The 27,611-nt window shown below is 39.0% G+C and overlaps 1 protein-coding gene across 4 annotated transcripts in view; it reads right to left on the reverse strand.

The window, feature by feature from the left end:
- Nucleotides 1–27,611, reverse strand: part of MCC (MCC regulator of WNT signaling pathway) — a 185,770-nt gene that overhangs the window by 15,507 nt on the left and 142,652 nt on the right. For all 4 annotated transcript variants that reach the window (XM_061369136.1, XM_061369137.1, XM_061369141.1 and 1 more), the window contains 4 exons: nucleotides 22,757–22,899; nucleotides 16,224–16,360; nucleotides 11,525–11,688; nucleotides 8,148–8,354 (listed from right to left, as the gene is read on the reverse strand). In XM_061369136.1, the coding sequence (XP_061225120.1) occupies nucleotides 8,148–8,354; nucleotides 11,525–11,688; nucleotides 16,224–16,360; nucleotides 22,757–22,899 (651 nt within the window). The remainder of the gene's footprint in view (nucleotides 1–8,147; nucleotides 8,355–11,524; nucleotides 11,689–16,223; nucleotides 16,361–22,756; nucleotides 22,900–27,611) is intronic.

Genomic DNA, 27,611 nt, shown 5'->3' on the forward strand with positions numbered 1-27,611 from the left:
TGTTAAATCCAAAGTTTAAAACCATGTTATGTAAGGATAACATTATATAGAACTTTAATGCAGATAGGTTTCCTTTAATGTTTGTTTTATTACTGCACACTGACTATTGGCCACGATTACAAAGCCAATTATTCTTAAGGATCTGTAAAACGACATTAGTACCAGAAAGAAAAATGAACACAGCTAAGACTGTAGCCAGGCAAATCTTTGCTCAGGAAAGCACAGCACAGGTATCAACTGTGAAAGCAGCAAATTGCTGCTTTCAAACTGTATCATAGTAGCAATCACAACTTACATACACTGTCTACTTGTTCATGCTTCTTGATGTATTCACTGATTCACACCTTCATTTGAGAAATTGCATGCTGGTTTAATTGCTGTAAATGGCTGCACTAACTTTAGCAATGCTGAGTACTGGAAGGTAATTCTGAGCAGGATATAGGTCACAAGTTCATGTGACCTATAAAATCACCTATCTCACAATTCACACATTCACTAAGCTGGAGCCTCACCACTGGACTGCCCACCCACCAGACTGCCCAAAGGCAGCTTAGGTAACTATTTCTGGTCATCAAAACCTTCACCGTGTATAGAGCAGGAATGCACCATCTCCTCAAAAAGTACTTTTCCACACTAGTAGTTATTTTACTGGAAAAATAAGGAAGATCAAAGAACAAGAACCAAGAAAGAAAAAAAAAAGAATTCAGAAGACCCAGTTTTTTCCTCTGGATCCATGAATGGATGAGTTCTGAACGGACAAGTTAAAAAGTATGATTAAAAATATCTGACCACCCCTGCTCAATGCTGCTACCCATTTTAAGTGTCATTACCAATATAAATTAATCTGAAGGTAACATTTATTAGTAGAATGAAGGTAATTGCAGTAATGCACATGAGGCACAATAAACACTGGAGAGAGAGAAAGGGCAGGTCTTACCGGAAATGGATGACAAAATTGAAAAATCTGATGGGTGAAGACAAACAAACAAAATCAAAAAAAGCTCCACCGAAAGACAGGAAAGTGTGGATTTGTGAATTGGGGAGGAATAACAAGGAAGGATTTAAAGACAGATTTCTTCAGCTCTTGCATCATATTAGGGTATAAAAATTGCTTAAGTATCCAAAAAGTCTCAACTGAAATGGAAACTGGCTGACTGGCAGATCTAATTATATGATCAGGAAAAAAAACCCAACAAACAAACAAACAAAAAAACCCAAAAACAAAAACAGAGGAAAAAATGAGAAATTCAGGAAAGAATCTGTGAATACCACAATTTAAAAAAGGAAAGAGCGAAGATTTTCTAAACACCTGGAGGAAGTCCAAAGAATTCCAGAAGTAAAATAGTGCTGGAACCTTGGAAAAAGCAGAAGCAGTGGCATTAGACACAAGGCAACAGAACCATTGGACCTGAGAGCAACAGATAGCCTGTATACCAAACAGATGTTTGCATGTGACTTACAGATGTTCTCAAATCCTTAATATAAACTTAAATAACCGGAAATTTTATTTAATTACTACTCTATGTTTAGCAATCCGAACTAATTGTTTACCATTTTTTTCCTCTGAATGGTGAGAACTGGAGTAGGAAACAGGAAAAACAATTCTTCGTGCCATAATACCTTAAGAGCTAAATAAAAAGACAGCAAGAGTAGAAGAGAATACACTACAGTAATGCTGTGTTTCTGAAAGATTTCATAAGTCATTAGCAGGCATTACAAACATGTTTGCAGAAATGCATAGTGTGCTACAGAAAATAATCTGGCAAAATATACTTATTTTCTACAATCATGAATCTAAATAATTTTACTCTCTGTATTTTACACATGCATACTCATAACTACATGATTTGTAAACACATCCTAAATGAAAAAAAAAATAAATAAACAAAACAAACCCACAGATAAAGACTGCCTGTTTTGTCACTGATTTCCACATGCAAAGGACAACTGCTTTTGTTCCCAAACCAGTTTCAAAAAGGGACATGGTTGTGATTCTTTCTACCCTACCTGTGGCCTGTTCCAACATGCAGCATCTTTGAACCCTTCAAGCAGTTAACATTTTTACCACTTCTATTTTTTTCCTTGTTACATTGTGGAGGAAGATGAAGTGCAACAAATCACACGAAGTGAGCAGACCTCTCCCGCTTTCTAATTTATCCATGCATATTGCAAATCTATGGAGGGTGGCGTGGTTTAAGCCCAGCTGGTAACTTAGCACCATGCAGCCCCTCGCTCACCTCTCCCCTTCTCCCCTCCCTGGGGATGGGGAGGAGAATCGAAAGAATGTAAACCCCATGGGCTGTGATAAGAACAGTCTGGTAACTGAAGTATAATATAACACTACTACTACTCTTACTGATAACGGAAGTAACAAGGGGAGGGAATATAAAACTAAAAAGGGAAGAAAAAAACAGTAAGCAGCAGTGATGCACAATACAGTGCTCAGCACCCACCAACCAATACCCAACCCGACCTGAGCAGCAATCCGCCCCTCTGGGTAACTCCACCCAGTTTATATACTGGGCATGACATGCTGTGGTATGGAATACCCCTTTGAACAGTTCAGGTCAGGTGTCATATCTCTGCTTCCTCCTGGTTTCTTGTGCCCCTCCTCATCGCAGAGCATGACAGACTGAAAAGTCCTTGACAAGGCAAGTGCTACTGAGCATCAGTGTGTTATCAGCATTATTTTCAGAATAAAGCCAAAACACAGCAATGCACCAGCTACTAAGAAGAAAAATAACTCTATCCCAGCCAAAACCAGGACAGAAGGGAAGATGGAAAATGAAATAACCTGTGTCAATTCAATCATCTCTGACTGGTAAGGGCCCTTCCCAGCCTAAAGAACCCTTAACCTTTCCATCAGGCCTAGTCATCATTATTTTCAGTCAGGTAACTTTCAGACCCTCTTAAACTGTTAGCACCAGAGCTAACAAGGTCTGATTTTTTAGCTTGTCTGTTGTGGTTGAGGGGAGTATGGTAAAAAAGTCTTTCCTGGTACTTATCAGAGCCATCTCCTCAATGAATTCTCTGGAGCTGAATAAGCGTAGACATCTTCTCTGCATTTCTCACATTCAATAAATACGTAAGAGCTTAGCTGTGACTAGGAGTGCAGATCTGAAGATCAATCTGCAGTTCAAACAATTATTTTGAGGAACAGAGAAAGGGTACAACACACAGACACAACAAGCTATGGGAGAACAGGTATGCTACTACACTTTATACATATGGCTTTCTTAACTGGCAGGAGAGGTTACAGTGATACAAGTCTCTTAGTAAGCAAAGATTCCTCTGCTTCTGACACCTTTCAGACAGAAGTCCCTCTGTGCAGAAAGATAACCTGGGTGCTGCACCTCTATAAAGGATAAAAAGCAACAAAAACTAAAGACATGGATGGACATGACATGGGAGATGAAGAGTGGATTCCCTAGCTCTGACCACAACTGAAATACCAGAGAATGGAAACAAACACAAGTGAGGGCAGTAAGTGTATCTCAGGCTTTTTCTCATTCGATTTCAGATTAATCACTAGGTATTTGCGTACAAGCTTGGAAGCAGAAGCAAAGCTTTAGTTTGTTACCAGCTAAGGGGAGATACCACTACATATGCAAGGAGGCAGAAAATGGAAATAGATTTTGGCTGCTACCTCAGGTTTCTGGTGTGCATCAAGAGACAAGGAGACAGAACAGTTCAAGGATCACTTTAAACTGCAAGCTCACAGTAATCGCCAAAGGCCCATAACATAACGTATTAGCCTTCTCTAGCAATCTGGAACAATACCTTTTGATCCCAACACATGGTGCCAAACAAGGGTAATGAGCAGCTTGTGCCAGCTTCCTGTTAGGAGAACAGCCTGGGCTCAAGGATGCCTGAAAGACAAATGATCTGTCTGCTGCTGTGGTTTGGGTAGGTTTGAACTTCTTGCAAGAGCAAGGTATTTTGGGAGAGTCCTTATACTAAAATAAAGTTTCTCAGAGTGGGGACAATCTGGGCAGCTGGAGGGATCACACATTAAAAATGGCACTTCTATACTCCTCTGCAGATTAGTTTTCATGAAGCTCTTAAATTGAAGATATCTAAAATACTAAGTCTGGTTTTGTTCTGGTCAGTTTGGTGACTTCAGATGAGTTTGGAGCACATACAGATCGATTTTCACAACTAGAAGCATCTGATTAACAACAAGTTGACATACGGCAGAGAACAGACTTGACAGACTTTCAGAGCTGGAATTCCCTTTTCACTCTAGCCTAAGTTCTTCAGAACAGCCTCAGGGAAGCCTGAATGCTGCTCACACCTACTGCTTCCCATGCCAGCAGGCTGCTTGGGACTAATCATCTGGTAACTTTCATGGGCAGTAATTGCAGTCACGATGGAATATATATGCTGTATCAGTGCTGCTCATCTGATTCCCCTGGTGGATACAAGAGACTTTGTGTAAGGATGCCATATTACTTTTTCTACTACTATTTAAGCCTGTTTCCACAAATAACAGTTGTAAACAGTGCTGACGTGATTACAACCTTATTCTCATGTAATAATAATCCCATTATCTAGTACAGAATTTTCACAGCATCTTATCTGCATTACTAGATTCAGGATTACGGTCAGCTACGGGTAAGCATTTTCTAAGGCACTGACTGGCTCAGACTTTAAATAGATCTGATTTTTAATACAGCAATATTATACAGAGGTAAAATAAACCTCTGTGTTATGGAATTAGCTGCTACACTACAGGCACCCTACAGAAATAAGAGATCACCTTATTTACTAATGACCCGTAAGAAACGAACTCCATATGTATGTTGTCTCTTAGCTACTCTTCTAGAAAGCGGCTCACTCTGTTAACTGAGCACAGTAAATACCTAATTTAATTACATCTCCAATGAGCCTGAAAAAAATGTATTGAAAGCACTCTACTTGATTACAGACTGTCTAAAGTAACAGCCCTATTGATCTGGTCAACTTCAAGCTTACTCACCTCACCCAATTTAATTTGAGAAGAACAGTAATTAGATTTTGCTTGGAACTCCTTCCAACCCTCCAGGGAAATAATCTGAAGTAACTTTGAGTTCAGGTGGCATACAGAAAATATTTGATAGGTCAAACATTTATTTTGTTGCAGCTATGGACACAGAATTACATCAAAAATGCAAATGTGGTTTCTTGTGAAATAATTACATAGTGTTGCTTGCCAGGTCATATGCCATGAACAAACTTCTCTGGTGGGGGTAATAAGCTGGTTGTTCTGCAAGTTCAGGATGATATTAAAATCCATATTTCAATAAAGTCCTGTACGTGTGCAAACTAAATAAAAACTATCATGGGGGGGGGGAACTCTAACCAACCAACTAACCAAAACACCACCTGCCAGCTGTGCCTGAATATAGAGGCTGCTTGATTTTGCTATGCTCTATGCCAGTCCAACATTAACCGTTTGTTTACTGGGGAAGACATCCATCCAATCTGTCCAAGAAGAATTCCCTTAATTAAAGAAGAATGAACATTTAAAGTGGGTTGCTGCTTACAAAAGACTGCTCACAGTCTCTACAGAGCAATTCAAGACTCTCTGGGGTCAGTGGTCTGAACACTATTTGGGTCAGTAATGTCCCTGCTGCTGCTACCATCCGTAACTGCTCTAACCACTTAGATGATCAACAAGCTGATGACCTCAACTCTGTTTCCAGCAGAGATGCTTCCATAACAGAGATATATTAAGAACACATGCAGCATCCCCGATAACAGATCCAATAGACCAGCAACTACTAGATCAGCATGATTTTAGCCTAGGCCCTGCCTATGGTAAAGAAACTGTGGAATACTCAACAATACAGCCAGTACTTGTGGGGCTCCACCAAAGCTTGGTTCACAGGGTCTGACCAAGTCAAGCAGCATCCACACGCACAGAACCGAAGAGCATCTTCCTCACCATCTAACCCAACTCTCTGCTACTGCTGTCAGCCAGACAAAACATAATAGTTTTGTGCAGAGATACTAAGGCTAACTCTAGAATTAATGCAGCTCTATTAACTGGACCAAATAAAAGTACACTTTTTTGCTTTCCTTTGGATACAATCCTAATGTAACAATCCTGGTTTTAATGGTTATCCCTGCACAGTATTTCATTTCATTATATAAACTTTACCTATAACTCCTTACTGTTTCTTCAGAACCACAGTCATCTTGTCTGTTAGATACCTCATAGTCTAATTTCTGGTCTAATACAGCCACAAGTGGTTTACATTAATACGTTCTTGCTCCAGTTTTGTCCCTATGTTTGAGTAGCCACTAGTTTTCATTCTTACCTTCTTTCTCCAGTACTTGTAAGGAGAAATCAAATTCAGATTTTGCTTTACAGCTTGAAGGGGACAATCACTTTAAGTCACTTCTCTAAGTAAGCTACCCATTCCTCTGAGCATCTTCTACATCGTTTTTGTCAATTTAAGCAGAACTTTTTCAAGTGTAAGCAGTAAGACCTACATATAACATTTCAGACCAGATCCTACCACTCTATATAATCTTTCCAATCTACTGGAAATAACTTATTTGGTGCAACCTAGGATTGAATATGACACCATGCATCAACAGCTCCACCACTGCTGATCCCTGAGGGTACAAACACTAATTGTTTCCCTTTTTCTGTTTTGGATTTTTTTTTTTTTTCTGAGGAGCTCCTGGCTGTCAGTGTAAATGCCTGTTACCAATCTTTTTAGCACCTTAACCTGTATTCTGTATTTCACAGAATCACAGAATAGTTCGGGTTGGAAATGACCTTAAGATCATTTAGTTCTAACCCCCCTGCCATGTATTTCTCACATGTTAAATCTTTCTCTATTGATTCTATCCTCAAGGCCACCTATTTTTGACTTGTTTGATATCCCAATACTTACCTGTATCATCTAATAGTGTCAATATCTGCATTTGTGTAAGCAAATTTCAGAAGCAAATACTTCTGCTCTCTGCTCACTTACCCCCTTCTCCCACCCCCATCCTGCAACCTGCAATAATTCACCGGGTGCATAAATGCTACTTCTGTAGCTCAAGGGGTAGTACTGCCTCTGTTTAAAAAGAAGCGTCAGTATAAAACCAGTCCAGAAACTTCAGAACTGATGACATCTTACGCTTACAGTATATCATAAAAATAAATTTTACAAAGGAAAAGTTGAAGTGGTCCTGTTTTATTTGACTGCAGATTACTGTTCTTCCCTCATCACACATACCTTTTTTTAGTGTTAGAGTCTAGGCAGTTTTTCAAAGGTAATTTGTGACTCTGTATCTGAAGACTGTAAGTCTCACACAACAAGCTTCATGCTAAAATGATGCAGTCACTAGGGAACTACATTGGTTTAGAAACAGTATTTGTCAAAAAGGTTGATCTGCTGCCAGTAGGTAAAGAGCAACACTTACAGTAACTTTACCAAAATAAGGTTGCCTAAATTGTCACTCAGATTTAACACATACACTTGAAACTGCCTGTTCTGAAAACATAATTATTTCCCATCTAGCCAAAACTCTGCAGATTCAACAGGGCCCAGTTAAAGAATTTAAAAAGTAATTGAGCTTGAGGTCATGTTCTTTTGGAACTCTCATCCTTTATGTACCATTTTCTGGGTTATTTTACTCTGGACTCCACACAAAGCACAAGGGCTTTATCTGACCTTGCAGCACTAGAGAATGTAGACAGGGCAGCAGGACATGGCTGGGACTATTCATTGTTCAGTTCTGAGAATTATTACCCTCTGACAGGAGTCCTGCTCTTTTTCTTTCTCCTAATCACAAATTGAATTCCCATCAAAACCAAAGAAATATCTGTTGCTTACAGGAAAAAAAATGCCTCTCAGGAAAAATCACTAAATGAACATCTGCTTTCTCTATAGCCGAGTTACATACGCTTCCTTGGAGATGAGTATCAAGGTTTTTGGTAACTCATCATTTCTGGTATCAGGTTGTTGTACACTTTGGCTGTTCATCATACACTCTTTTTCAATTATGTTCAGGTTTGTTCCAGTTCTTTAATTTGTATGGCTCAGCTTTAAAAACAAAAAGCCCTACAGTCAGTGCAGGAAGCAAGATTGAAGAGAAGCTTGTTGTGGTGACAAAATTATACAGGTTAGGAAGAACAAGAAGCATGATCAATACAGTAGCCTTACCCTCCTACGCAGTCTGTCCCTTTCTTCACGAATAGCATTTATGGTGGCCTTGGTCCTGTTCAGCTCCTCCTCTTTGCTACACAGCATGGCTGTGAGGCTCTCATTCTCTTCCCGCAGGCCAGCCAGCTCCTTTTCCCATTGAGATCTCTCTTCAGACAGATTTGGATAAAGGTCACGTCCCAGTACACACTCAATCTCTTCCACAGTCTGCAAAAATACAGTCATCAAAAACCAGAAAGAAGCAGAAAAAAAGACTGAACAAGACCAATGGTACAAAGGACATGTGTGTAACAGGCAACTATATATACACTTATACGTACATACCCAGCCCCACAACACCATTAGTTTGCTTCTTTTGTTTCATAAGTAAATACAAATAAAATAATTGTTGCTTATTTTGATAGTTTGGCCATTTAATCAAAACATTTCATACTGACCAGCATACATTTTATAAGCAAGAAAAACATGCCACCCAAGAGTGACAGCAACTGTGGTAGTTTTATCTCAGAACACTTTAAAACAAATTAATGATGCCTTGTCATGGGTAAGCACTGTGCTGCATGTTTCTTGCCTGAATGACAGGCAGAAAGTAGCAGCCTGTGAATGTGCATAGCATGGAGTCTTTCTTAGTTCTAAGCCAACTCCACAAAAGAGAAAAGCGTGGGATAGCAAAAAAGGAGGAGCCTCCTTTCCCATGTTGCTAAGCACGTTCTTTCCTAGAGGTGACAGAGAGATAAAAGAAAGAACACTGGCCTCAGCTAGGCTTATGTTATACAGAAGATGTTACAGCCCTTGTAGGGCCTACAAAAGGCAGTAAGCTTAAACTTCTTTTCTAAAAGAGCAATGCCTTTTATCAGTTTCACTTGGACCTATACATTTGAAACTATGACAAGGTAAGTTACTTCAATACCACATGAAGATGAATTTAAGTTCTGAATAAGCACAAAGTGGTTAATCTGACAGTCTGAAGAGAACCTCTGTAACAGCAGGAGCATTCTTTCTTGATGATGCCAGCCTTCTTTAAAACAGTGCCTATTCGCTATTGTGTTCTCTCCCATCTTCACTCAAACTCTCCTCTTTCTTCCCTGCTGTTTCCTTACCCCTCTAATGCCAAGTTCTGCTGCTGCATCCCTCTACCTTATTCCCGTGCTCTTAGTGTTGCTATTTTTGCAACCCCTCCTTTCCCAAAGACTCCTCTCCTCAGAGCACGACTGGGGGTGATAAGCCTGGAACGACACTGAAAGACTGTAATGAAGTAGCAGGAAGAGGGGCTTATCACGGAGCTATCTTCAGACAGGCTGCTGCTGCTCCTCCAGACTCCACTGCTACCATCTTCCTACACAAGTACAAAGTTCAGGCAGTGACAGCATCAGCATGCATGTGACAGTCATACTAAGGGCTGCCCTGTAGTCCTTAACAAAGCTGAGGAACCTTTCTGCATGTGGTTATGCTCCTTCATTTTGACATGACCAATGTCAAATACTGTGACCATTTAGTGAGCCTTTTGCTCACTAAAATATTACAATATATTACCATATATAATACCATATATTAAAATATTACCACAATTCTCCTGTTTGACAGCCAACACGCTACCATCCTCAATGCTAAATAAAACATCAATACTATACATGGATATACCTATGTAAACTACCAAGGTTTTTATTTTTCTCTAAAGCAGTATCACAGAGCAGTTTTATCCAGCCTGCTGCTGCACAGCAGATAAATCAGGTATAATTTCATGGCTCACAGGATCACATTGCAATGTAATGTAGTAAAATGTCCACTAGGGAAGAAAAAAGCCAACGGTCAAAGCAAAAAACAGCCAGAATATTTCAGATTTCATGATTCCACCCATTTTAAGTCTCCAAGTTCTCTGTCTGAGAAAGCAGGAAAGGAGCCATGGGTGGAAACCTGGAGAGGAGCTTTACATGTAGGTTTTGCTATATTAAACATACTGATGACACATTTCTCTAGCTTACAATGGGACCATGTTGGAGAGATTCCTATCTTCCTGAAAGGTTAATAAACTTAGCATGCTACCACTTGTCAAACACAAACAATCCCAGGCTCTATAGCATAGCCAGTGAGGAACAGTCTTCCCCAAAAATGGCTATCCATGTAGAAATCACATGAAAATAAAATAACTGCATTTTGGACCAGGAAAATGTTGCTGACAGTTACTTATAAAAATTTGAGTGTAGTTAATTTGAAGCAACAGCAAATAAATGGGGTTAAAATAAAAATCTTGAGAATTAAGCTTATGGCAGCTACTTTGACATTTTGTTGAAGCCACCCCCTGTGCAAGTTTGTTTCATCTCACTTTGGAGACCTCTGTGGACCGTACACAGACCAGCCTCTTATCTGTTTTCCAGGATGCTCAATCTTTCTCTTGGTGAATATTGACTTCTGAGAATACTTACCCTTAAAGCACCATATAATATTGAGTAACATTAAAAGTATTGATCCTAATCCTTCAAGACTCTCAAACAAACTCAGAAGTCAGTCTGTCTGTTGCTCTCAAATATACCCACAGTCTTCAAACTACAACTCAACATTTATTTCTTTATAGACCTTTATACTCTTCCACCACCAGAAAGAGAGGGGACCTTTCCCAGTAGTATGCAAAAGTGTCTAAGCTATCTAGATTGGTCACAGACCTCCCCCCTTTAACAGCAAACTTGTCATTGTATTTGTTTTTATATGAATGAGTCACTGACACAAAAAAACCTGTTCATCTCATTCCCTCTATGTAGTAAGATACTTTTCAGTTCTCTTGGTTTCAGGTTCTGAATTGCAATCCCTTCATTATATGTTAGCAGGCATCCCTCTTCTTGTTCTGTTTACAAAACCAAGACATACAACCAGTTGAATTATTGTTCCTGTGTCTGGCATGTCTCATTAGAATTAATATAACAGGCATTCTTTGTGTTAAACACTAGCTTCATATTTTAAGACAGTCAAGTCACCACTTACACACAGTTTAAGTCATTTTATCTTCAAATTTCAGCAACTATTACATACTGTGCTTTCAGTTACCTGTCAGTGAGTAGCTGTGTAACCTGTGACTTTGGGCAAGTCACAACTTATTCACTACATAACCTTCATAAGATAAATGTTGAGTGTCCCTGTTTCTCTGAAATGAGCGTAAGACAAATAGACTTCTCATTTGTTATTGAAATTCCACTAGTACGGCCTTGCAGAATTCAGTGTAAAACAGGTATGCTACTGCTTACCCAACACACAGTGAGCTGGAGTTGATTTCTGTGAAGTACTTTACTTTTACACCTTTGGAAGTAAAGTGCTATTACAACAGAATGTGACAGGATGTTTCAGGTAAAGTGCATGCTGCATTTAGAGCCTAATGTTACCATTACCTTAATGGCTAAATCACAATGTTCGCTGGCAGTAGTGAGTTGTTCAATATGTCTATCCACTTCTGCTACCGATAAACTGCAGCTGCTTTTTTTCCTCCCGCAGACAACATTTTCCAGACCTGTCAGCACTCTTTGCAGTTCTGAATTCAAGTCACTACAGTTATCTAAAAGAAAGCAAAACAAAACAAAAATTATCTCAATAATTACTGACTCAGTGAAAAAAAAAATTAACCCAGGAAGTGCCCGTTCTAGAACTGCTGCACTGATATTGTTCAAGGAATGTCCTTGCAAGATGCCCATTTTTCCTCACAAAGTGATAGGCTTGAACACCATAACCACATTAACTGAAATAATGAATTACCTCCCATCTGACAAAAAACACCCCCCTACTTATCTGAAGTGTTCGTTCTTTATCCAAAGACCTCTTCTTTTCTTGAAGAACATCACTTTAAGGCACCACATGCTCACATAATGCGAATTTTCTTTTTCATTGGGTTTCTTTTTTTTCCTAGAAATAGGCTTTTTCAGGGCCTATTACGCTGATTTTATTATCCCTAGAGGTTTTTCCTCTGTAAATCTAATTTTTTTTTCTGCCTGGTACACTCACACTATGACTTGACATTTTTAGAAGGAATTTTTTTGTGGTTGTATTACGTGCTGCCTGATTTTAAAAAATACTGGTGTTTAGAGAAATGATCCCTATGTTTCATTTTTACAGCTACTTCTTCTTCAAATGCAACTGCCGAATATTCAGGGACCTTAACAGCACACCTTCTTGTTTGTTATGTTGCATAATTCTACAACCATGTTAGCAGCATATATAACACTATTTTGATTATAAAATGTGACAGTCACTTCCTTTTCTGTCTTTAGGCAAAGCGATTCTAGTGTCTTGGGCATTGCCTCAGCATCCTCCATTTCTGTGAAAAGCAGTGGCTCTCAGTACGATGCTATCTCACTTCAAAAAGATATTTTCGTTTTTATTAGGCTTACACCTGGCAACAGACATGGCAGTTCCTAAGGCAGGCACATGGCAGAATTCACCCTCGTGCTCTCTTGGCTGTGCTGATCATTATTCCTGGCATACTACTTCAGAGTTTGCAGCAACTACCAAGTGTAAAGCATGCAAGTGGTAGACTATGAGAGAGCAGTGCTATACATTACTAAAACCAATGGCAGGCATCCTTGCTGGAGTATGTTATTTCTACACAACTGCTGCAAGAATTTTACCTCATAGCTGTGGCTCTTACAGGGAACTAAAGTAGTGTGGCATTGAACTGTGTCTGAAGTTTTAACAGACATGAGACACAAGATTACTGTAGACTGCCTTCATATCTCTCTGTGCAACAGAAGACTGAAAGCAGCTCGATGAGGGGATGAGATGATGAGAAAGTAAAAAAAACCTGTAAATGTGTTGCCACAAAAACACCTCAACAGACTAATGCAGAAACATGAAACTATCACTGACCAAAAAGAACAGTTTGGAATGATGTCACAGTAATGTATGAAAAATGTGAATGGCCAGTACATACAAAACTTTACTCCTGGAAGTCATATTCACTAGTTCCTGGCAGTATTCACTAGTACCTGTTCAGGATGCTTAATTGTAAACCCCTCTATTTTGTTTGTTTGAATTTATTTGTTTCCATAGCATCTCCTGTAACAGGTATTTTCCCTGTTTAAACAAACTTCACAAGACCTTGTACACTTCTTGTCTCTACAATAACACTGTCCCCAGAAATTCAGGTTTTATAGAATCCTAGTATCTCAGAATCATATGGTTTGGGTTGAAAGGAACCTTAAAGCTCATCCAGTTCCAACCTCTTGCCATGGCCAGGGACACCCTCCACTAGAGCAGGTTGCTCCAAATCCCATTCAAGCCAGGCCTTGAACACTGCCAGGGATGTGGCAGCCACAGCTTCTCTGGGCAACCTGTGCCAGAGTAAGACCACCCTTACAGGGAAGATATTCTTCCTAATGTCTAATCAAAATGTCCCATCTTTAAGCTGAAAGCCTGGCCCCCTTGTGTTATCACTACATACCCCTGTAAGAACTCCTTCTCCACAACAGAAAACCCTGTTTCTGCCAGAAAACCAGTATAAACCTATCACAAGCACTGGAGAGTATTCACACTTTCGGCTCTTAGTGTTTTACTGCCTGTAGTGATAGAGCAGTATATCCACATGCATTAGTGTATCATGTTATATTATTTACTAAATCACTGATGTTCATTACATTAGGGCAGAAAGCAAGGTTGTGCACATGGTTATTAGGTTATGATTTTTTATCCTTATATACCTGTATCTAGAAGAATAAAAAAAAAATCCATATTTGTATGTATATATATATGTGTGTGTGCATACGCACACAACAGGATTTATTTTCACAGGAATACAGACACAAACCCCCCAAAGGACAGAATCTATAGAAGAATTACATGAAAAAAGAAGCAAAATATGGAAAAAATGCAAGAAACCCTTCACCTAACATTCTTATTTTCTCCATTGCTGTATTTCATTTTATTGCCATGTTTCCCACTGTTAGAAGAAACTTAGAGGCATGACTTGCTGTTATGGTGCACAAACCCTGCCTCAGCTCCACACCATTAAGAATAAAACTGAAGCCCTAGCCTCAAAATAAATGCTGAAAAGTAAATCAGAATTATTTTAGTAAAACAAAATAGGGGAAAGAAAATTAAAGTCCTAATGTTAAAATCTATTCAAGTAGAAAATAGTATGTATCAACTTCTGAAAGTAAAAGCTTTAATTTTTTAATACTGAAACCTGTGCTAAAATATCTCGACTCCATCAGTATTTTATTAAGTGTAATTTGAATTAGAGATGTGCACATCTATGGGATATGACATTGTTGCAATCACAGAAACAGGGTAGGATGGTCCTGTGACTGGAGTGTTGGAATAGAAGGTTACAGACCCTTTAGGAAAGACAGGCCAGACAGAATGGGAAGGAGTGCAGCTATTTATGTCAATGATAGGCTGGGAAGTGTGGAACTCTGCCTGAGATGGGTGATGAGTCAACAGAGAGCTTGTGGGTCAGGGTCAAAGGGAGAACTGCGATGGGGGACATTACTGTAGGGGTCTGTTACAGGCTGCCTGATCAGGAGGACTGTGTGGGTGTAGCCCTCTATAGACAGATATGCTCACAGGCCCTTGTCCTCATGGGGGAAGAATATAGGGACACTGTTCGGGAAGCTAGGGACCAGGTCCTGGCTTTATAAACATACAACTCCAGAGATCTCATATTCATTTCAATTTAAGAAAATGTACAGAAAACATTTTTTATATGGTTGCTTGCAATATCAGCATGTTTTCTTCATTATTAAAGTCCACCTGAAGGCAATGAATATTATGCCCACAAGTCAGCCTGCTCTGGAGTCCACACTTCTAAAAGGCATCATACTGGAAAAAGCAGCAAGAAGTTCTCAGTAATAAAGTGCACTGCTCAAACATGTGGAAACCGCTTTAATACAGTTGCTTATGTATGTAAGCAAATATTGCATGTTGCATTATAACCTCATGTGGAGTTAAGAGTTTATTAAGCATCACAAGTTCCGCAACAGGGCTTAAGAGTAGTACTATTTCAGTGATTTCCTAGAATACTGCTCATGTACATTATCACCCACAGAAGTTGCCAGACATTCAGCTAATTTATGCAGCTAAGAAAATGAAGACCAATTATTTGATTATAAATTAAAAGAAATAGTATTCTGAATAGAATTCTGGAAATCAGTCACAGTGAGGATTACATGAGACTTCTGCCAGTCTACAGCTGTAAGGGTGGTGAGGCACTGGAATGAGTTGCCCAGGGAAGTTGTGAATGCTCCATCTCTGGCAGTGTTCAAGGCCAGGTTGGACAGAGCCTTGGGTGACATGGTTCAGTGTAAGGTGTTCCTGCCCATGGCAGGGGGGCTGGAACTTGATGATCTTAAGGTCCTTTCCAACCCTAATTATTCTATGATTCTATGAAAACACTATCATACTTGAAGGCCTAATATTTGCTCATGCTTACATTGCAAACTTTATGGAGTAATTATTCCATACTTAGGGGTTCTTCAAAAGATCAGTAATTGTGCTTGGATGACAAAACAGATGATATTCTGAAAAAAAAGATGATTGCCTTCTTAGTTCTTAGCCAGAAAAAAAACAGTTACAGACTATCTGGAGATACTCCCTCCTTGCACTGTATTTTGAATAGCCTGGGTAAGATTTATCCTTGTCTAAATCCACTTCAGTAAGCTATTCCAATTCCATGCTTCAAAAAGGCTGGCAAATTTCAAGAAGTGCAGGTTTCTTTATAATTAGGCTGTAAAAAATCCTGGACATGCTTCCCCTCTTCCCCTATCCCCCTACCCCCCCCCCCCCCCCCAATTTTACTCTGTCTGCAATTGTTTTCTAGACTGCTTTACAGGCACCATGGTATGTGAATGGCAATTTTTCCCCCACTCTTCTCTCCCAGAAGTCATGAGCTTTGCTGAACAATCATTCCATTTTAGACTCAATAGCTATTCCATATCAAAGCACAGAAATAACTTCACATGTGAGATCACAGTCATGGAAAAGTTCAGTATTTTTGTGATTAACACAGCCTGGATTAATTTCTATCCTTGCAAAAGACTTTCAAAAGCTATGACACCTTTCTGCTGTAAGAAGGCATCATGTTTACTAAGAAGCATAACTCACCTACGTCTGCAGTGACCATGGTGGACTGATTCTCTGGTACTGAAACTGAATTCTGGTCCATGCTGCATGAATCTTCGTTAACCTCATGCTGGCTTTGGCTGAGCTCTGACTGCAACTCTGAATACTCATCTTCCTCCCTGTGAGAGAGAGCAAAGGCAGAAATAAATCCTTTGAAGAAATACCATGACCCTTACTTCATACCTGTAATATGAAATATTGTATGCTGAGCAGCAGGATACAATCCACACAAGTCTAAGCCAGGAGAGAAGGTTTTATACCCTTTACTGCAAAGCAACTGTGCTATGCCCATAACAATCACTTGCAGCAGCCAGCACCTCGCTTCCATTTCTTCATTCCCAAGTTCATTATTATTCCAGACCACTGGACAAGGAAACAATGGGTTGGAACTGAGTGCAAGCAAGGATGTGTGCAAGGATATACAGTGCTCCGCAATAAGTCCTGAAATGGCAATTCTTAATCAGCGTAAGTGGCTTTTGATCCCAAAGTGGATTAGCAATTACTGATTTTGGTCTCTTTTCTCAGTTCAAACATGCCATCAGCTGTGAGCAAAGCAAGTGTACACATGCACAAACCTGCATATGTGTATCATAATGCTTCTGGGACACAAACACTTTTCCTTTTCTCAAAAGGAAGAGAATGTGTGAGTATAATGCTGAACTGCTGGAGTAAGTGGAAAATAAAAAGCCTCAGTTACCTAGGTTTTAACTCATTTGTCAAGCTGGTTCTACTAAAATAATTGAGGACACAGGATACTTTAGCTAAAGCTAATAAGATTAAAAATTTAGGGCTTTTTCCTCTTGGCTCCACACAAAGAGTTCAAAGAGCTAGGAAAGAAGATAAGTAAATGACTAATAGCTTTGCCCGAAAACACTTGTAAAAATTTTTTCTTTTGAGCTATTTGCTGATTCAACTCAAGGTTTTTTTAATTATTTTTATTGTTTTTAACTTTTACAGCTACTGTTTTAACATTCAAGTGCTCATTTTAAACGTAAGAACAACATCAGGTTATTCTAGTTCAAAGCCCCTCTCGTTAAGTAAACAAACAGCCTCCATTTTGTTAAAATTAAACAAATGCAGAAATTTGTTTTGCTGCAGATTCAACAGAAAAGTGTGAGAATGAAACTCTCTGGATCTGGGACAATGAGAAACAGCAAAGAGCTATCTGGGGATCCGCATCTGGGAGGGGCACCTGTAATGTTAAGCCTGCTGTGTGTATGCTACATGGTGATGAGTGTTTCTTACAGAAGGATTGCAGGATTCACCCTGGAGAGGTGTCTAGGTTTGCCAGCCAATACAGCAGAGGATATGGCCCATACATACAGAAAACAATGACAGAAGTCTGATCTCAAAGTAGCAGAGGTGACAATTTGTGAGACAGGTCAACTCAAAAAAGGAGTTTCAGCTTGCTTGCCAAGAAGGGTCATTTCTACAGGAACTGTTATGCTCTTCTACCCCTTACATTCACTTCAGTACAAAGGACGTCTAACTTTATCACAAACACTTAGTGACTATTATTAAACAAAAATGCCGGTCAGCTGGTTAAAATAGAGATTTTGACAAAAAATAAGTCTTTATGGTATCATGCAGTACATGTTTAAGAGAGTGTGAGAACTAAATCATAAATAGCAAGAATTAAAACAGTGTAATGAAGACAGATAATTGCGGGTTATGTTACATGAACTCGTTTATTATTAGCCACAGCACAAGACAGGAGTAATTAGCTTTAGACAAAAACAATTCCCAAGCACTCTAACAGTTGCACTTTTTTTAAACTGAAGGTAAAGAATCTTTTTATGAAATAACTAGTTCTACATTTTTAAAACCTAAATTACCTCTACAAATGTGCAATGGGCTATACTGATCACAAAACAATGTTGCACACAATAATAATGTCTTACCACTCTTCTTCTGGCTACTATTGCATAGATTTTCTGTTTTAAGTCCAACACAGGTTCGTCTAGCTAGCACTAGCACTGTTTTTTCAGTTTAAGCATCCTCGGTATCTTGGGACAGTTGAAAAGTACGTCACGCAGCAGGACTCGCACCTTTCCCAGTGGCTCAAGCCAGAATCAGTCTCTGAATGAGCTAATGCTTCTAAGACCTGACCAGAAAGATCAGAAATCCATTTCTAGTAAAGCAACAGCAAGGTCAATCAGTCTTTCTGTCACCAGTCTCATGGGGGAGAAGCCTAAAAAGACATTGGAGAATCTGAGGGGACCAGTGAATCTCAAATACAAATTTTGCCTTTAAAACTGAAGTTGTCAGTAACAAAAGACACTGTTGGTGACTCCCCTTTTCGCAGAACAGGAGGAGTCCTTCAGCGGCACTGGAAATACAAGGCACTGAACAGCTGATGATGACAAACCACTGAACTCCTACCACAGCACCCAGATGGTGGATGTATTACAACCTCCTGGTTGCTGTCATCATTTAGGACTTGGCTGAAGAAAGGAGATATATTTGCTCTCGTATGTGCCTTCATGGTTCCCAGTTGTTGGAATGTCATTGTGAGTTAGAGGCAACTGAGATCAGGTCAAGCTGTTCTCAACACAGGGCAGCATGGGAACAATGTTGGAGCAAAAGGGTGTATTTTATGGGAACATCTGCGCTTACCTGCTTTCCTCATGTCCGGGTGCAACCAATGATCACAACTGCTGTACAGGTACTGAGTAAAACTTGAGTGAGTATTCAGCAAAATGGTACACTTTCAGCATCCTTTCCCACCACTGGCAAGTTCTGCCAGGACAATGGCAAGGTGTGCATTCTCTTCAAAGTGCAAAGAATGCATAGCTTCACATTTTAGGTGCCAGCAACAATTCAACAATCATTTTACTTGAACAAGTATTTTTAAAGCCTTCTAAGACCCTCAGATTGAGAATACTACAGGTGTATGTACACTGCAACCCAGAGATTGACTGCTTCCTTTGCATATACTCTTGAGGTCCCTCTGAACTAGTTCACTTGTGACCAAACAGTGACACACTTGAGATAACATGAGAATTAATCAGCAGTGGCAGGTAGGGCTGGGCATTGTACGTACTATTCACACCCACAGTGCTATTTGAATTGGATTCACTTAACTTCCATATAGCACATATTTAGAAGCTAGAATCAGACTTCCAGGTCATTGTGTAGATATGACTGTAAGTGCCATTTGTTATTTACTCTCCTTCTTCCTCATTAACTCCAACACAACCTACTTTCTGAATATATTTCAGATTAAAACCTCTTAAGTCTGAACAAATGGGTTTACAGCAACGGCCTACAAGCTTCTTGACAACTGTTTCAAATAACCCTTAGCACACACCAGTATTCAACAGAGTGTATTTCTGTTTGGTATTGTCAAAGTTACTATTTTTAGAGTTGCACAGATGGATGCAAACAGCCAGTGGTTTAGAACTAAAAGCAATTTGGTCTCTCCTTTTCCTGAATCTCAGTTTGACATGTAAGAAAGACTGTCAATCACAGGCCAGTCTTTTTGCCAGCCAAAGACAAGGCAAAAAAAAAAAAAAAAAAAAAAAAAAAAAAAAAAAAAAAAGATTTCAGCTTGAATGACTCTAAGACAATACTAAAACCTTCTGCAGTCAGGAATATTCACCATATTCACCTTTAATGCATATCTAATTCCTTTTTAGTACTTCAGTACTACTGTGTAATTTGTAAATCCTTTCTGTGCTTCACAGTTATCTGGTGTATTGGTTATATCCAATATATTTACAATATTACTCTAATTGGGAAGATCCATTCGATTGGCTCTGCCGTCTTCCAAGTTGTACACACTTGGGAGAGAAAACTGGAGCAGGCATACACCTTGTCAAAGGACAGAGAACCTTTGCAATGTAGAAAAAAAAAGTTGTCTTCTAAATTGAAACAGCGAAAGTAGGGGTAACACTGCCCCCAGCTTCCATTTGACAGGCTAACATGAACGCAAAGCTAGCACCACTCAGTGAAAGCTGTTCACTCTAAAAGCAGGCAAAATGTGCTCTACACAATCCTCATAGCCCCATCTGCCCAGGAGTATTGCAGATTTTGATGAAAGCTTGTGAATTCAGTCTTACAATGAACCTACAATACTAGCTACCTCCTCCCACTTTCTCCCTAGTAATTTAGACAAGAACACTGAGACAGTCACACAATTGTAATTTTCCAAGAAAAAATAGAGCAAAGGTTTATGTCTCTAGACTGCTCAAATGAAAAAAAGCATCCTCATCCTAGTAGAGTATTTCTTCAGTGTCTTTTTGCTCCCAAACTGCTACCATATTGAGATGGTAATGGGTAAATTCTGCACTGTCACATGTGAAGAACTAGGCAAGCAAGAGACTCATCTACTTGAACAGCGTGAGTATAGGGAGTATTAAGCCAGACACAGCTGTATTTCAGCTTTCTATTTTTGTGAGGTTGTGCTTTCAAAACCAGCTGGGCTGTCCAGAGCAGCAGCAGGGAGATGAGACAACTGGAGATGAATGTTGGCTTCCTCCCGCAGCCATGGTGACCTCATTTTCCTTAGGGAATGCTGGAACAACACAGTGTGAGAGCAGCAGCTAACTTCATATGGGCACACACATGGAACTTGTTGTAACCAAGAAATAGCTATCAAAAGCTAGAAAAATCCTGGAAACTTTTAAAAAACCTCCTGTAAGATTACTAAGGTCAGCATATCACATATAACCTGGGAAGAGGCACAGGCACCGACATGTGACTTAAGCTCTTTTTAGAGCTGGTATTACTGAACCACATGAGCAAAAGCCCTGACAGTGTAAGGACAGAAAAAAAAAATACCCAAACAAAACAAAACCATGAAAAACAAAGAGAGAAAAATCCTTGGAATTAAGAATATCAACAAGCTTATACAGCTTGCAAGAATCCTCAAATTGTTGCAATACCTTATTCAGACTTACACACTCTTTTTGGTTACTTTCTGCCCCACTTTCTCAGGGTACTACTCACATTCAAAGAGCTACAATTTTAAAGATAATACAGTTTAAAGAGGGTAGTCAAATATCCTCCATGAATCTCTGGTTTCTTCTAATTGTTTCCAGAATATTTTGGGGTTTTGGAAGGAACCATGAAGAATGTCACAAAGCAGCAGAACATCAAGCTACGTGTTAGTTGGGTTTTTTTACAGCCTAAAAGCAGTACACGACAATCTCCCTGTCAGCACTAGGGAAACATTTATCTACTACACAATTAATGTAAACTCAAGAAAACTGTTTCCAGAAAGCCTAAACTTTGTGACAACACAAGTAAAACCTCCATACAGCATTACTTGCAGGTAGCCAACAATTAAATCAGGACTAAAATCCCTCCTGTGTTCTGGGTCATAGGAAAATATAAACTCTGAGGCCATAGCAAGGATGTGCTCCCAAACCCCTTTTACCCAGGACTGTCTTGGTCCAGCTCTTGGGCTCACAGTCCGCATGGCTTCACCACAGCTGAGGGTGGAGGCATTGTGAGTCACACCTGTTCCAGGAGGGAGAGTAGTTACATCACCCTTGCTCCCTTGGGATGCAGCAGCTTCTCAGGGGTGATGCAAGTAGACCCCAGAGTGGATTTACAGACAGACACAAGCAGAAAGTATCAGTTCTCCTTCTTTCAGTTGACTTTACAAACCCTGTGGAATCCCTCTAGTTCTACCTCTGATTGCCATTTTTCAGCAGCAATATTACTTCTCTGTTCCCCAGACACCAAATTATTGGCCTGCAAACTATTCCGATCATTAAAGGAAATAAGAAAATCCACTAACTTAACAAATACCTTGTTCTTACTAATAAAACCAGAACAAATAAAAACAGAGTTCCTCCGAGCAAAATGAGTTCTCATATGATAGGAACAAAGAGATGGGGTATGCCAGTGGTGTGGGAACTGCTCCAGCGGTATTGTTCTGATGCCTTCAAAAGCCTGCAACCCCCAAAGGGGCAGCCAAACCGCACTTCTCATGAGAAGCAGTATACACTTCCTACCAAGCTCAGTTCTTATGACTCACGTTCCTGTGCATGCCATTGCCATCATATTTAAGACATCATTAAACGTTCATATTATGCACCCAATTCCAGTATTTTGTAATTGAACCACTTGGCATTTAGCTTGCCACAGGATCTTGAAACAAACCATTTTTATAGATTCTATGTAGTATTTTTCTTAAATGTCACGGAGTTATTTTGCCTTTCAGGAAAAAAAAAATACGAAAATCCATGCAGCTTCTATGATTTTGCCTTTTAACTAGACTTTTCAGCTGGTGGAGCTTTACCAGAGAGGAGGGCAGGATGGCCAACCAGTATCATGCAAAAGAAAGGTGACCATGAGGCTTTGCAAAGTATGATTTTGCCAGACAGTATGTACTCTCAGGGTGATACTCTGGAGAACACATACCATAATTATGGGCAGATACTCAGTACCAGTCATAACAAGCCTAACTACCTAAAAGTCGTCATCAAATTGTATTTGGAGTAGAATTCACACCATGTTTTCCACCATTCTTGCATTGGCCTACAATTTCCAGGAAGTTGCTGTACCTTATCGTTGTTCCCTGTAGTCGATCAATTTTCTTATTTAATTCAGCAATGATGCTGTGCAGCTCTGTGATCCTTTCCTCGTAGCGTAGTGTCGTTTGCTCCTGTAAGTCTTCGTGCTCTCTCATTAGATGGGATTGTCCACACTAAAGCAGAGAAACAGGGAACAGAAAAGGTTTCACGAGTAATTGCACAGAGGTCAATACAAGGCAAAAGTGCCCACCATTAATGGTTTTCTTACTCATCAAACCGACACTGCCTTTGAAAGAAAAAAGGATGGATATAGAATCAAGAGGTACACACAGGGCATTACAAGATTACAGTTGCACTGAAAGACTGTACTCTTTTTGTCCCCTCCTCCCCCTCTAAAGGGCAGAAGTTGCCCTTCCAGCTTGAACTAAAACCACCATTTGCAACTGAAAATAGCTACAAATATCTCACCTTTTGATGTATGAGATTCATGATGTATCATGAATCTTCAAGGATCTTCCCTATGTGGTCTGAATTAGGACAAGTCCTAAGGCAGAAACCACATTATTATAAAGAAAACTAACCACACTTCGAGGTTATGCTTTAGTGTACTTGGTTTTATTAGCCTGTAAAGATACGATAGCATATTTTAAATTAATTTAATCCATTCTAATAAAATGCTTATTATTTGAACAATTAAAGGGCTACATGGCTGCTTGGTTTCTATGTGTAAGACAAAATCCTTGTTTAAATTCCCCATAGAATTTTAAATCCAGTCCCTCTGGTTTGCTCTTCACATCAGCAAACACTCCACTTCAATCAGAACACACAATTACAGCCTACTCCAGTTACAATACAACAGTGCACGCTGATTAAGTTATGGTTGATAGTGGCTGGGAAGAGCAAGACTTCAAGACTTCTAACTTTTTGCTTCTGACCACCTGCAGGAAACAATCAAGCCTACTTGCAATGGCAGAATGGTATGCAATAAGAAAGAAAATCACACACTGACTGACAGTATAAAAACTATACTCATTAATTGAAGACCTGCAATATAAGATCCAGGTGACATTTCTAAAGGCTGTAATTTATAGTAATGTGGAAAGTCGTCCAACATTGCTGCACCAAAAATTTTGCAAATCAAGTATACACTCTATATAGAGATAACTCCCTCAACCCTTTGTATCATAAATATGAAAATTATACCCAAGCTAGCAGCTATTTTCAATTTGCCCTCCTATTTTTTGACCACTCACATTCATAGCTTGAGGACATCACCTACCTAAAAGGCTGCTTGAAAACTAGAATCTATGTTAAGCTTTATGTTCTATTTAAATTTGATTTTTTTTTTTCAGTATTTTTAAGTTCCAGGAATATACACATTGAAAGGTAGCCCAGACATAAGAGCTCCAATCCACAGACTGCAGCAAAACTGTTTCTTAATACAGCTGTAGTCAAAAGCACTTTTACCTATGCCAAGACAAACAGACCGTATCCTTACACTGGAGAGGACTGATAAATGTTCAGCTGGCTTTTAAGACTTCATGTTTGCAATGGTACAGTATAGTGACTCTTTACTGTAGAATCATTCGACAGCTTATTTCTCACATTTTCGTATCTTAACATCGTATCTGGTTGAAGTACCACCATGGCTTTCAGAGTACAGAAACTGTGTAGAGAAAATGTTGAACAAAAGCTTTAAAACAGATTTCAAGCGCAATAAAGAGTTGCTGCTTCTGTCTTTCTAAACCTACATTTCCTCTGACACACACTGATACCCACAAATGCTACCAAAGCGTTATTCAGATCAACCAATAATGTGCTTTATTTTTTTTTCTTTTAAACCAAAAGAATGTTTCAGATGGAGTGTATAATAATTCTTTCCAGACAATAAATAAAAACCCTATTACAATATTATTCGTCTTTCTAAGCTATTCACTGAAAAGCACAATTTATTTATCTATCTTGACTGAAGATGTATGGACCTCAGCCATATTACCAGACTTGCTTTCTGTTTTCTCCAGCCATTTCTCTCTTGGAACAATGATATGCCCTAGTTCCTATTTCTTTCCAAATTGTACATATTCAACAAACAGAGGTATAAGCCACTGAGAGGCTGTGAAAGATGAGCAATTGTTGAGGTCAGGAGAAATGTTGCCAGCAGAGTTCTAAGTGTAAGTAAGTGACATTTCACTCGTCTTTTGTACAGACTAAAAAAGGTTAATTCAATTATGGTATAAATTAACAATACCTGGGAACACCTTTCTCTGACATTCCGATACTGGGAAACAATCAGAAGACCAAGAAGAATATGAAGGAGAAGGATGTTAAGAAAAAATATCTTAACCAAAGGCTATTATCTCAACACATGATTCTACTGCCTAGTAATGTACACAAACTCCTAAGGAAAAAAACACTACCAAGTGCAAACCTTTATGTTAAATTTGCAGTGTTTAGTCAGAAGACAAGAAAGAGCTCAGTTAGAGACCCATCCCCCAGTGCCTCAGGCCCTGCAGAGTCAAACACTGGCTATAGTATTGTTCACCAAGAACATAAGTCATCATCTGAATGAGCCACCATAATAAACCTAACAGGCTCACAGAAGCAGAAAATCCTCAAGCAACTGATACAGTAATTTAAAAAGGAATGTCAGACTTTAAAGTGGCAATCCACCCATATAATTTTAAGTATAAACACAAGTCCATTGTGCCAAATCCTTAATCATGCAAAGGTATATGGTCAGAATTAATTATTTGGTGATACTCTATGTATACTTGATGTGGAAGAAGACTACAACTAGACAGGGCTGATCCATTTGAGATAAGGACATCACACAACAGGACAAGCAATTTCAATGTTCATCTGAACACCATGCATTTCTATTTCAAGTTACTTCAAAATATTTTTTTACAAGAGGATGTAAAAAAATATTACAGCAGTAATGGGACTTGTTTCTGTGTCATAAAGAACCCAGAATGATGTAGCACAGTCTTTGTTACCCTGTGCGCAGACCTATTATAAAATTCCAGAATTACAGGGACTAAGCACAAAGGTTGAGAAAGCAGGACTACCTTGTGAAAAGAAACTAAATGGTAGGAATGATATATGTAAGTGAATTGTCTTTCCTTGCTGTATTTCCTGAAACATCAGCATTTTATTAAATCCTATGTTCTATTGTAAAATTGCAGAACTCAGTGTCACAGGATGTTGGAAATTCCAAGAATGTAGATGGATTAGAAAGATTAGATAACTCCATGGAGGACAGGGCCATAGAGGACTATGAAAAGTGATGTAGCCTCCTGTTCACAGATGTTGGCCGAAAGGTGGGAGAGCATGAAGGAGGACAGCTCTCTGTATGTATTTCTGATTATCTCCCTTCAGACATGCAGTACTTATCATATCAAAGTGAGGATACCATGCCAGCCAGAGCTAGCAGAAAGCACTACATTTCTTCTCATAACCGCAGAAAGATTTTTGGAAGAAGATATTTGTTGTGGTGGACCAGTACAGCAAATTTAATTGAAATTTTAAGCACAGTGTATGCAACTGTCTAACTTTATCATCTGTCATCTAAAATACTTCAATTGCGTTTCCTCAAATCACCTCCACCTCTCAGATCACTAATCCTTTCTTCCAAAGCATCTCACAAGCTTCATGAAATGATGGGAAAAGTATTACCAAAATGTGTTTTAAGAGCTGTTTGTTCCAAAGAGCATGTACCACACCTGTTAAAATGAAACACGCACTGCCTTTGTTAGTATAGTCCAGTAGCATCTGAATACGGTTATGCAGAACTTCTACTACCTTGTATTTAATTTATGCCTTCTGAAACTCTGATTCACATTAGTAAGGAAGAAATGCACTAGACAGAGGTTGTAGAGGAAAAAAATGTTTGATATTATACATGATACAAATTTATGAATTTGGATGACTCTCTGTGGAATGGGAGGAAAAGTTCATAAAAATTATGTTAAGTGAAGCATCTACTTTGGAAGATAGCCAACATACTCAACTTGTGAGCTGTCCTTGTTTCTTGGCTTATTCTTTAGGAAAGACTGCATTTTATTTAATATACACACCCCAAAAAAATCTATCCACTTAGGGGCTTAAAAAAAAAAAAAGAAAAATTAAAGATTGAAAATAGCTGAACCACAAAAACTTTATATAAATTGTTCATAAAAAAGTATTTTTTTAATCTGACTGATTTTCTGATTTTGTGTTATTCGCAGTTCAGGTAGCAGTTGTCACTACACTTGTGTTCACAAGCACACAGACCAAGATCACATAAAAATCTTCATCATTACAAACTGAGAACATGCATAATTTGTAAGCCATCAAAGAAAGCACCAAACAATTTTGTGCTAACAGAGCACATGTCAGTTGGTATTAAGGACTGATCCTTAATCCTGGTCACCATCAATGGAGATTCCTTACTGTATGGGAGAACCTATGAGGCACTCTTCACTGGCTAAGAGACAATATCAGTATTTTTAAACAAAAGATCTGGAAGTAAACCTAAAACATGAACAAAAACCTGTGGTTAGCACAAGACCCTGCAGAGTTATACGTAACAACAAAGTCGGTGTGGTCATGCAGAATGATGTGGAGTGTTCGGATACAATAGATGCATCTGACTGTTTAATGACTATCAAACGCAACCTCATATCAAACTGTATGTCAAAGACCTGCAGCAGAAATTAGAAAAGGCTCTCAGGATTACAATAAATAATGTTACCTCCCAGCATGGCTCTGACTCACACATCAAGGAGAACGAACATATGAAAGTGTTTTTTATTTCTTGATGTTGCATTGTTGGTTTGCAATAACAGTATCACTTACAAGCCCCAAAACCTTAAAGGTAGCTGAAAAAACATCAAGGAATGCGGAC

The sequence above is a fragment of the Neopsephotus bourkii genome, unplaced genomic scaffold, assembly GCF_033783945.1.
Source record: "Neopsephotus bourkii isolate Nb327-2 ecotype Australia unplaced genomic scaffold, CSIRO-AGI_Nbou_v1 NB_1476, whole genome shotgun sequence".
NCBI classification, from domain to species: domain Eukaryota; kingdom Metazoa; phylum Chordata; class Aves; order Psittaciformes; family Psittacidae; genus Neopsephotus; species Neopsephotus bourkii.